The sequence below is a fragment of the Eulemur rufifrons genome, chromosome 2, assembly GCF_041146395.1.
Source record: "Eulemur rufifrons isolate Redbay chromosome 2, OSU_ERuf_1, whole genome shotgun sequence".
NCBI classification, from domain to species: domain Eukaryota; kingdom Metazoa; phylum Chordata; class Mammalia; order Primates; family Lemuridae; genus Eulemur; species Eulemur rufifrons.
The window spans coordinates 19218511-19229160 of NC_090984.1; the positions used below are offsets into that span (position 1 = coordinate 19218511).

Here is a 10650-nt window from a genome sequence, read left to right on the forward strand (position 1 = left end):
AAGCCCTTTTTGCTTTAAACCACCTCCCTGTACTTCCTGGAAGCCTGTTACCCTGGGGCTGCCTAGGATTCAGGCCTGGCTCCTGGGAGGCACCCCTCCTGCTGAGCCTCCACCTGGGGGAGACTGAGGATGAGGCCACTCAGCATGAAGCACACGACTCAGGCTGGGAGGGGCTCTGGTTGATACCACCGGTCCCTCCAGCTTGAGCCTCCCCAGTCTCTGATTCCAGGAAGGCTGCAGCTCAGGGCACAGGGGTGGTCCTGGGGGGCTGCCGCCAGGGCTGGTGCAGAGGGAGGCAGAAGAGCCAACCCGCTGGAAGGACAGGCCTCCCTGTCCCCGCCCCACCCAGGATGGGGACTATCCTCCAGGCCTCAGTTTCCCCAGCCCCCGAATGTGATGGGGGGTGGGGGCAGGGGCAGGGCTGGCTGAGCTAGGCTGTGGGGGTCAGGGGTCTGGCTCTGGGATTCACTTCAAGGCCGTCAAGTGCCTCCCCCAGCTGAGACCTTCCCCTACCAACACTTACCTCGCCGGTTGCAGAGCCGGCTGCAGGTGCTTTTGCAGACAGGAACCTCACGCGACACTGGGATGCAGGGACTGTCTCTGTGCCTGGACCTATGAGGAGCTGGAAGCACAGAGAGAACTGGGTGTTTGCCTGCAGTCACACAGCAGGGACTACTGGCCCAGGGTTCCAGCCCCACTGAGCAGCTCCACAGGAGCGTCTAATTGCTCAGTACGAAAACTGCACGCACACCCGGGGCCTCCTCCCACCCCACTTGGGGGCGAGGGCCTGCACCCAGCTGGGCAGGGGTCGTGGGGAGTGGACCTCAACACCCAGGCTGGGCCGCTCATTAGAACTGCCCTCCGCAGCCGGAGCCGTCCTTCCATCCCTGCGCCTCCCTGTCCCTGACTGTGCAGTGGCAAAAAGTGGCTCAGTGGCCCGAGGCCCTCCCTCCATCTCAGGCCTCGTGCTGCTTGCTGCAGGAAAGAGCACTGTTCTAGGAGTCACCGTTCCCATTGTAGTGCTCTCTGTTGGTCTGGCAAACGTTTATTGGAGCCCCCAACTTGCCCGACTTGGGCGTCGGGAACAGCGCAGGGACAAGACCTCCACGACCCTTCCTCAGCGTGGGGCCCAGCAAGGGCAGGGGACACCCCTCACGCAGTTGCCTGGGGGCATTCTTCACACAGCCGAGGTTGGGGCTCAGGCCTGCCCAGGTGCCCTGGGGCAGCAGTCAAGCGGTGGGTTCCTCAGTCTGCCTCCCCTGTGGCACTGTGGGGCTGTGCGGTGTTTGCCCGGCACAAAGCAGGGTTTATGAGTTTGCTCGGTGGACAAAGCTGAGATGGCCCCTGGGGGAGTCACAGCTGCTCTGAGCCATGCTCCCCCTCTGGCCAATAGGACCCTGGCCCCCCACTCCAAGGGTGGCCCAGCTCCCCCTCACCTGCCTGCACCCCTCCTCTGCAGCTGCACCAGCACTCACTCATCCCAGCCCCCATCTCAGTGACTTGGGGATGTTTCCGGAACGTGGGAGGTTCCTGGACAATCGATAATTTAATAAAGTGCCAGGCGTCCGCCAGCCCAGGGTTGGTCCTGGCAACACGTCATCTTGCTGGCCCCTTACAAGCTGAGACTGGACGTGGACTGGTCAGCCTTGGGTTCCAGGAGAGAGGACAGGCTAGAGGGAGGGTGACATCCGGGATGCAGTGAGGGCTGGGCTGGCAAGGCCTCCCGCAGCTGTCAGGAGCGGGGCTCAAGCTGCGGAGGGACCTTGTGGTCTCAGGAGCTGCAGGGAGCCCGGGCCTGGGCTGTCTTGGTTTCCCCATCTGCGGATTGCGCGGTGCCCTCTCCCTTGCACCCTGCCCTGCACCGTCACGTGTCCTGTTGTATTTCTGTCCTGGGAGCCCCACGACTACAGTTGTGTGATGGCCCTGGGTCCTCTGTGGGCATCACCAGGGCAGGGACTGCATCCCTCCCTCCGTCGGGGCCTCAGCGCCCAGGTCACCGTCCAGCGCGGGGTGGACGCTCAGTGAATGTGGGTCCCTGGAAGGAAGGAGCAGCTCCTAGGGGACTCTGCTGAGAGGATGTCCACTGCGGGGGTCTGGGCTGTGTGGCCCTCACCTTACTCAGCCACAGCTGGGGTGTCAGCGGGCCCTGCCTGCCTGCCTGGGTCCGGGTCCTTAAAGTCAGAGACGCGCAGGGAGGACCCTGGGCGATAAACCCAGCTGCGCTTATTATCGCTGTGACTGTTTATCCTGTTTCGTGGGACGGGAACGGGGCCGACGACGAGAAGTGGCCGGCAGCGAGGGGGGCTACGGCCCTGCTCCCGTGCGCCGGGCAGGGGTCGGTGGGGGCCCGCGCCAGGCCTGGCCCGCATTCCCGGCCGCCGCTCCGTCCGTGCCCCGCCGCCCGGCCCGCGAGGCCCCTCCCGGCGACGCCCCGCCGGGCCCGGGGGCGGAGCGCGCGGCCGTACTAGGAGGAATACGGCGGCGGCGGCGGCGGAGCTGGGCGGCTTCCCGCGGCCGCGGGTGAATGAGTCCGACTGCGCTGCTGCCGCCCGCGTCGGAGCCGGCCGCCCCGCGCCAGCCCCGCACCCAGACCCCTGAGCCCGCGGGAGCGCCCGCAGCCTGGGGCCGTCGCCCGGGTGGGTGAGTTCAGGGACCCGCCCCGTTCGCGGGGGCTGCGGGGACCCCACCGCCACCCGAGCTAAGTCCGTGGGGGGAGTGGGGGGGGGTCAGCTCGCCGGCTGCCGGCCCCCAGACTCGGTGCCCCTCCCTTCCCCGCCCGAATGCCTGGTCCCCGAGTCCAGGGAAGAGCCACAGGTGGGTGGGAGCTTGGGGGGCGGAGTTGGGAAGCCCTGGGGGCCCACCCACACCCCTGGTGTCCTCCCTTGAGACTGAGTGGGGAACCCTTTGGGATACGAGATCCTCAAAACGGGGTGGGGGGGCTGGAGAGGGGCTTCCTCCCTGGGGAGCTCCCCTAGGAGTGAGAGCACTGGCACCCCTGCTTCCATGGCTGGGTGCTCAGAAGTTAAGTGCCATCTCTCCAGGAAGGGAACGAGTCAACCTGCCCCGCCCCTGTCCTGGGCCCAGCTGGGCCCCTGCTGGCCAGCGCACTGGCCAGGGCCTCCCCCACCCGGCAGCCAGGCCCCAGGGCCCCTGACCCTCTGCTTCTCTTCCCAGACGCTGCAGCCCTTCCTGGACTCTTGCCTGCCGCCCCCATGAGAAAAACCAACATGTGGTTCTTGGAGCGGCTTCGGGGGACTGGGGAAAACGGTGCCACCCGGGGTGTGGGGGGCGAGTCGGGGGACAAGGCCTCCAAAGGGCCCCTGTACAGCAATGTGCTGACACCCGACAAGATCCCTGACTTTTTCATCCCCCCCAAGCTGCCCTCGGGCCCCACAGAGGCTGAGGGACAGGCCACGCTGGGCCCGTCCACGTCAGAACAGAACCTGGCCTCAGCCGTGCCCTGCCGTGCTCCCCGGAGCCCCCGGCTGCCGGCCAAGCTGGCAGCCGAGAGCAAGAGCCTGCTGAAGGCAGCCACCCGGCACGTGATCCAGATTGAGAGTGCGGAGGACTGGCCATCTGAGGAGGCCACCAACGCTGACCCCCAGGCCCAGGGCGCCATGTCCCTGCCCTCAGTGCCGAAGGCCCAGACGTCCTATGGCTTTGCCACACTGGCCGAGAGCCCCCACACGCGTCGCAAGGAGTCTCTGTTCCACAGTGAGCATGGGGCCCTGGCCCAGGTGGGCTCCCCAGGCACCGGGCGCCGTCGGGCTGGGGCCAAGGCCAATGGGGCTGATGGGGGGTCCAGGGAGGCTGGCGGGGCTCTCATGAGCCCCAGCCGCTACTTCAGTGGCGGGGAGAGTGACACCGGGTCCTCGGCCGAGTCCTCCCCTTTCGGGTCCCCTCTGCTCTCCCGCTCCATGTCGCTGCTCAAGGGCTTTGCCCAGGACAGCCAGGCCAAGGTGAGCCAGCTCAAGCACTCAGTTGGCCGCCACGGCTCCCTGTCGGCCGACGACAGCACGCCGGACACCAGCCCAGGGATCCGGCGCCGCCTGACCCGCCGGGCCACCCCGGAGCCAGGCCCCGAGTCCGGCCAGACGCCCCGCGGGGAGCACACGGTTCGGATGGGCCCGAGGGGCAGTGTGCGGCTGCTGGCAGAGTACGAGGCGGCCCATGCCCGCCTGCGGGTTCGCCTGCTGGCCGCCGAGGGCCTGTACGACAGCCTCTGTGATGCCCGCAGCATCAACTGCTGCGTGGGCCTGTGCCTCGTGCCCGGCAAGCTGCAGAAGCAGCGCAGCACCATCATCAAGAACAGCCGCAACCCCGTCTTCAACGAGGACTTCTTCTTCGATGGCCTGGGTCCGGCCAGTGTCCGAAAGCTGGCCCTCAGGATCAAGGTGGTCAACAAAGGCAGCAGCCTCAAACGGGACACGCTGCTCGGGGAGGAGGAGCTGCCTCTGACCTCCCTGCTGCCGTTCCTGTAGGGCCACCCGCCCCAGGGACGGTCCCCCACCTCCACTGCACACCCATCCTGGGTCCTGGGCTGGGGTGGGGAGGTGGGTCCAAACTCAGGCTGGGCTCGGCCCTGATGCTGCAGCTGACGTGGGGCTTTCCTGAGTCACCGGAATATTCCTTTTCATGAATTAATTTTTTCAGAGGAGGAGGAAGAGGAGAGGGGTTTCTGGGGAAGAGGAAGAGCCACTTTGCAGGGCTAAACACCCTCCTTTGTCCCTCGACCCCATCTCGCCCCTTGACTCAGAGTTCTGGAAAGAGGTTCTCAGGGGCCCGGGAATCTGTGCAAGGGGCTGAGGCCGGGCAGGATGGAGAGGCCGCAGGTCGTGGGGCTGAGCTGGAGCCTCCGTCCCTTCCTTGCCAAATGTCACCCTCCCCACAGCCTTGCTGCCACTGTTCCAGCCAGGTGCCCAGGGAGAGCACGTCCCCAAGGCTTTGGGAGGCACCCGTGGCCCGGGGCCAAGCTGAGAGAGGTCAGAGGAGTGTGTTCACCCATCTCTGAGGGCAACGTACCTGGCCAGACAAAGGTGGAGAAGGAGGGAGCAGCGGCTGCCAAGCTCGGAGCTCGGAGCAGAGGGAGTCTTGGAAGAGAAGATGAGAGCGACTTGCTCTGGTCGGCTGGGGAGCCCGGCAGCTCTCCTGTCGCTGTTTTCCTCCAGTGCCGTCTCTGCCTGATTTCGTGCGCAGGCCTGCCTGGCCCCTCTCACTGCTGGGTCTGGAGCCACCCCGGCTGAGGGTCTTGCTCACAGGTGCCCAGAGAGCAGCCCAAACTCCCTGTCCGTCCCCCCTGGGGCTGCCACGCGGGGCCTCCCCGTCCGCCTTGCTGCCTGGCGCCCTCAGTGGCTGGGAGTGCCCCCATGATGGATGCTGAGTGTGTAACTAGGTTTCGGTGCTGGCAGGTGGGGTCATGAAAGGACAGCTGGGGGGACCCTGCTTGTGGCTTTTCATGCTGCTGGGTGTGTTGGTTATGTGGGTCCGTGAATGATTTTTGTGGGGGTTTTCCAGCTCAGAATGAATCAGAAATGGTATATTCAAAGTAAGGGCTCGGCCAGGCCAGACCCTGCACCTCTCCTGGGCTGCCGGCCTGGCCTAATGCGCCAGGCACACCCAGGCACACCGTGGCGTCCTGGGGTGTCCCTGCCGGTGCAGCTGTCACCCCCTTTGTCACACTGCATTCCTCCTGAGTAGATTTCTGCCTCCTGCCGCCACGGGGGGAGGGTGAAGGAGCTGAGGAAGCTGTCCCTGCTGCATGCCTGGTGAGACGCACCTGCACCTCCTGGAGATTTAGAAGGAGGGGCCCTCGGATCTGGGCCCCCCTCTGTACCTGGCGCTGTGGCGCTCCCTCTTTTCTCTGGACCCTGGGAGCATCCAGGGCTACAGCGAGTCAGGCTGGGGGAGGTGGGAACGGAGGGGCCCTGCATGGAGTTAGAACTCGGCACCACCTCCACCTCCCCATCTCTCCCAGCCCTGCTCTCCGGGGGGTCCCGCATTTCACATACCCCCCGCAGTGTTTGATATCTTAGGTGTTTGACGTTAACTGTGGATAAATCTTTAAAACACCTCCCCAATGTGTTTGTTTATAAATGCTGTTTTTAGTGCAATAAAGGTGTTTCGGGAATGCGGGGGTGGAGGTCTGCTTGCCTGGCTGTTTAATAACAAGAGGAGTTTGCCGTGAATTCTGGGGAGGACGGTGGGGAGCCTTCAAGGTCGGCAAAGTCCTTTCTCACCCCTTAGACTCTCTTGCTTGGGATGGAGGTGGGGTGGCGGGCAAGACCCCAGGCCCCGTGATGAGCATGGCTCACGTTTATTCGCAGGTCTGGGTGCAGGGTGCTGTCCTAACCTCCATCATGAACTTCCACCGCCGGGACCCATCTCCCCCGTGGGCCCCCAGGACAGGGCCTGTCTCCCTGCTGTGACTCAGGCTGGGCTGTTTTCTCTGCCTGTGCCCCTACAGGCCCAGACTGTCAGGGCTCCAGGAGCCTTTGTGCAGAGTTGGGGTCTGAACAGCCCCCCGCCCGCTGACAGCCCGCCAGATGAGCTGCGCTAACGAGGCCTGATCGGGTCCCAGGATGTGTTGCCAAGGCAACCGGGCGCCTTCTCGCCTCTCCCCACCAGCCACTCATCACTGGGCTGCCTGTGTGCGCCCGAATGTGTGCTTGAATGTGTGTCTGTGTGCATGCATGTGCCAGATAGGTTCACACATGTAACCATGTGCCTCTGTGTGTTTGCAGTGTGTGTGTGCATGTTAGTGTGATTATGTGTGTGTGAGTGTGTAACAGCGATGTCTAACCATGTGAGTGCCTGCATGCACATGAGTGTAGCCGTGTGTGTTACCAGGTTTGTGCACGTATGTATATTTGCATATTCGTGTGGATGTGCATATGTGTGCACCTATGTAACTGTGTGAGCTATGCATGCAGATGTAACTGTGCACATGCTTGCGTGTGCCTGTGTGTCCCACGTGTGTGCCTGTGTCTGGCTGCGGCTGTCCTGAGTCCTCCGAATGCCAAAAGGCCCCATTCCCTCCTCCCTCCACCCTCCAAGCTGATCCTTGTCTGGGAACGCCTCGCCCGTGGTGTCTCACTGCGCCCACCGCCCCTTCTTCAGGGCAGCCCCACCCAGCCGAAGCCAGACACCCATACGTTCCTTGCTGTTGTCACATGCTGCCGCTGCTGTCCGTCCCAAGCAGAGCGCGCCTGTTGCTTGCACCCGCAGCGTCCTGGTGCCACAGAGTGCTCGGCCCGAGCAAGTCTTGTGCAATGAAGGGGGCGCGGGCACATGCCAGCATTCTCTCCTCCCAGCCTGGCTGCCCTCCCGAGCCTTCCCATCTTCAGGAGGCCATGGCATTCAGGGTCACCACAGGCAGGGGCACCTACAGTGCAAATTACAAAACAATGCCCCCTTTTTCAGAATGGAGCCAACACAGGAACAGCAGAGCCAGGGGATGAGGAGTCAGATGCCTGGTGACACTGTGGGCACCTGGATCCAGCTGTGCCTGAAGTTCATAACAGCTCACCAGCCGGGGGCGGTGGGGGGGAGGGAATAAAGTCCCTTCTTGCTCAAGCCAGTTTGACTTTTTAAAAAATATATATATTGGCAGCCAAAAGACACTGGTACAGTGAGTCTCTAGCCTGCGGGAGGAGGAAGAGCTCTGACACAGGGTGCCCCAGTCTGAGGGAGGAGGAGCACCTCTGCCGAGGGTGCCGCGGTTTATTGTGGGAAAGACAAACAGACAAGGGAGGCCCTGAGGCCTGGGCTTGTGCATCCCACAGAGCTGGGAAGGTGGCCAGAGAGAGACAGTGAGCCCCCCATCAGGAGTTAACCAAGGAGAGCTGTATGGCTCCTGCAATAAGCCTGAGGAAGGGAGGGGAGGGGCGTTGGGGCAGCAGGGGTGTTCCAGGGGTGAAGGGAAGGGGTCCCGGAGCCCAGCCCTGACCCTGGGCCTCCATCCCACTTTGCCACAGCCTCAGCCTTCCTGCCCGTCCAAACCTGGGCCCTGCATTCACCTGCTTCCCTGCTCTGAAACCTTCCATGGCTCCCTATGGCCCCCACACTGCAGCCCAACCCCCCTTGCCAGGACCCCTACCTTTGCTTGTGCGGTGCCTGCCTCCCGGCAACTTCATTCTCGGGGCTTTGAAACCCTAACTGCCACACGAGGGAACCATTGGAGGGTGGGATCCAAGCCCGATTTTGCACTTGGTGGTGTGGCCTCAGGCAGGCCGTGTGGCTTCTCTGGGTCTCAGGCTCCTTCTGTGCTGAGGCTGGAGGGCTGGTTCGAGGTAGAGCTGGACCCGCAGGCTCAGACAGGCAGAACACGGTGGAGGGAAGCAATGCGATTCCATCGGTGCCATCAGACCCCTCGGGTGGAGCTCCCCAGCCCCCACCCCACCCCACCCCACCCTCACCTACATCCCCCCTCTTTCCAGCTAGAGCAAGGTCTTCTCTGAACCACCCCTCAACGTGGGATTCAATTAAGCTTTTATTTTCTTCTCAGGTCCTCTGCGTGGAGGGAGGAGAAAAATGACTTCAATAACAGGAGCAGGAGGGAGCAGACTGACGTATGCCCCCTCCCCAGAGGGTCCGATCCTTCCCCTCCCCACTCAGGCAAGTGCCCGGGGGCCCCCAGCTCCTGGGCCGCAGCTCACAGTACTGTACGATGCAGGTGCTGCCAGCCGTCCCCGAGGGCTATGTATGACACTGCACACACAACGTGGGGCCTGTTTATTAGGCCTGCACCGGGTGGGCGTGTAGGATGACGCACTGAATTCTCACCAAGGCACTGCCGAGCCCCATTTGCAGCTGGGGAAACTGAGGCACAGGGAGCAAATGGCCCTGCCTCAGGTCACAGGGCTGCCTGTGGCTCCACGTGTAGGTGGGGCTGTACTCTGCCAGCCCTGGGTGCGAATCCTTCTCTGAGACTCAGTTTCCTCTCTGGCACCCTGAATCCTCCAGCCTGCTGGTGGGGCTGGGTCAGTCCTGGTTGCTGGTAGGGCCTGGCTGGACGGCTACGAGCGTGGAGGGCTCTCTCCTGGACAGAGAGGGGTCTGACCAGGCCCTGGCTCCTGGTCTAGGGAGGGACGGCCATGGCAGTGAGACCACTGTGTGACTTGGGGCAGCCACTCTGACTGAGACAGCCCTGCGGCAATCAGTCGCCAATCACGCCTGCGTGAGGGAGGCCCAGCAGCACTCTGGACCCCGGAGCTGGCCTGAGCCTCCTGGCTGCCAGCCTCCCTGTGAGTCGTGCGGCTCCCGACCCCCTGGGCTTCTCCTGGACTCTGCCTCACACGCTCTTCCCTGAGCCCCGTCATGAACTGCAGCCGTGAGGACAGCAGCTTTCTCTGGGTCCTGGGAGTCCCAACAGGTGATCAGAGCAGAGGGTGGTCTCGGGGCCCCCGCGCATGCTGTGGGCATCAGAGTGGGGGTCCTTTGTGTGCACTGTGCTCTCTGTTCCTTTCAGCCTGGTTCACCCCAGGCCCCCAGGCTGCAGAGCCCCTCCCCCACTGGGAGGGTGCCCGAGTTGCCATGGTGACATATGACACCCCCCAGGCTCCCCTTTCTCTCGCTCCTGTCACCCCAAAGCCCCCGAATAAGGCCACCCTTTGCCTGTGGCCCAGCCCTGGATGCCTGCTCATCCCACCTTCCCTCCTGCCTGGCTCCCAGATGAGCCACGGAGAGCTCCCTCCTCACTGCTCAAATCAGGAAGACAACTGGCTCCTCACACTCCCCACCAAGGACCCTGGGTGGGCTCCCCCAGCCTCAGTTTCCCCATGTGTAAGATGAGGTGCTGAGTGTGCAGTGTCCTCTGGGCTTTGGGTGATGGCAAAATAGAATTTCCAAAACATTCACAGCATCCAGCCAGCACATGGCACAGGTTTGTCTAGGTGTTTGCTGAGGCCCAGGCTGGAGCCTGACGGTCATGGAGAAGAGGAAAGCTGCGTGTAGATGCCGAGTGCAGCGGAGCAAGAGCAGCCACTGCGGCCTGGGGACGGAGTCCTTCCGGTTACCTTCTCCCCCTCGGAGCCGGGGCAAGAGGAAGAGCAGGTCCACAAAGCGCCTCCTGGGACAGTTCTCTTCTGGACAATTCTGCCCTCAGGGGACCCTGGGTGAACTCTGGGGACATCTGTGGTTGTTACAACTGGGCTCGGGGGTGCTCCTGGCGTGGGATGGGTGGAGGCTGGGGGTGCAGAGCCCAGGATGCCCCACTGGAGAATGATCTGGCCCCAGTGTCCACAGTGCCCAGGTGCAGGGACCACGGTCTATGATACTGAAAGGGCGTGCAATGACATCTGGCGCAGAGGCTCACACCTGTCTGTAATCCCTGCGCTCTGGGAAGCTGAGGGGGGAGGATTGCTTGAGGCCAGGAGTTCAGTTCGAGACCAGCCTGAGCAAGAATGAGACCCCATCTCTACTAAAAATAGCAAAATTAGCCAGACATGGTGGTGTGTGCCTGTAGTCCCAGCTACTAAGGAGGCTGAGGCAGGAGGATCACTTGAGCCCAGGAGTTGGAGGCTGCAGTGAGCTATGATGACACCACTGCTCTCCAGCCTGGGTGACAGAGCAAGACCCTGTCTCAAAAAAAAAGAAAAAAAAAAAAAAAAAGGCATGCAATACAATGATATTTTTGCGCCTTTCCAAGTTTTA

The 10650-nt window shown here is 62.9% G+C and overlaps 1 protein-coding gene across 1 annotated transcript; it reads left to right on the forward strand.

Moving 5' to 3' along the window:
• Positions 1 to 3212: 3212 nt before the first annotated feature.
• C2CD4C (C2 calcium dependent domain containing 4C) lies at positions 3213 to 4481 on the forward strand. The gene has a single exon (XM_069456823.1). It carries the CDS (start codon positions 3213 to 3215, stop codon positions 4479 to 4481), a length of 1269 nt encoding a protein of 422 aa, XP_069312924.1.
• Positions 4482 to 10650: the final 6169 nt, after the last annotated feature.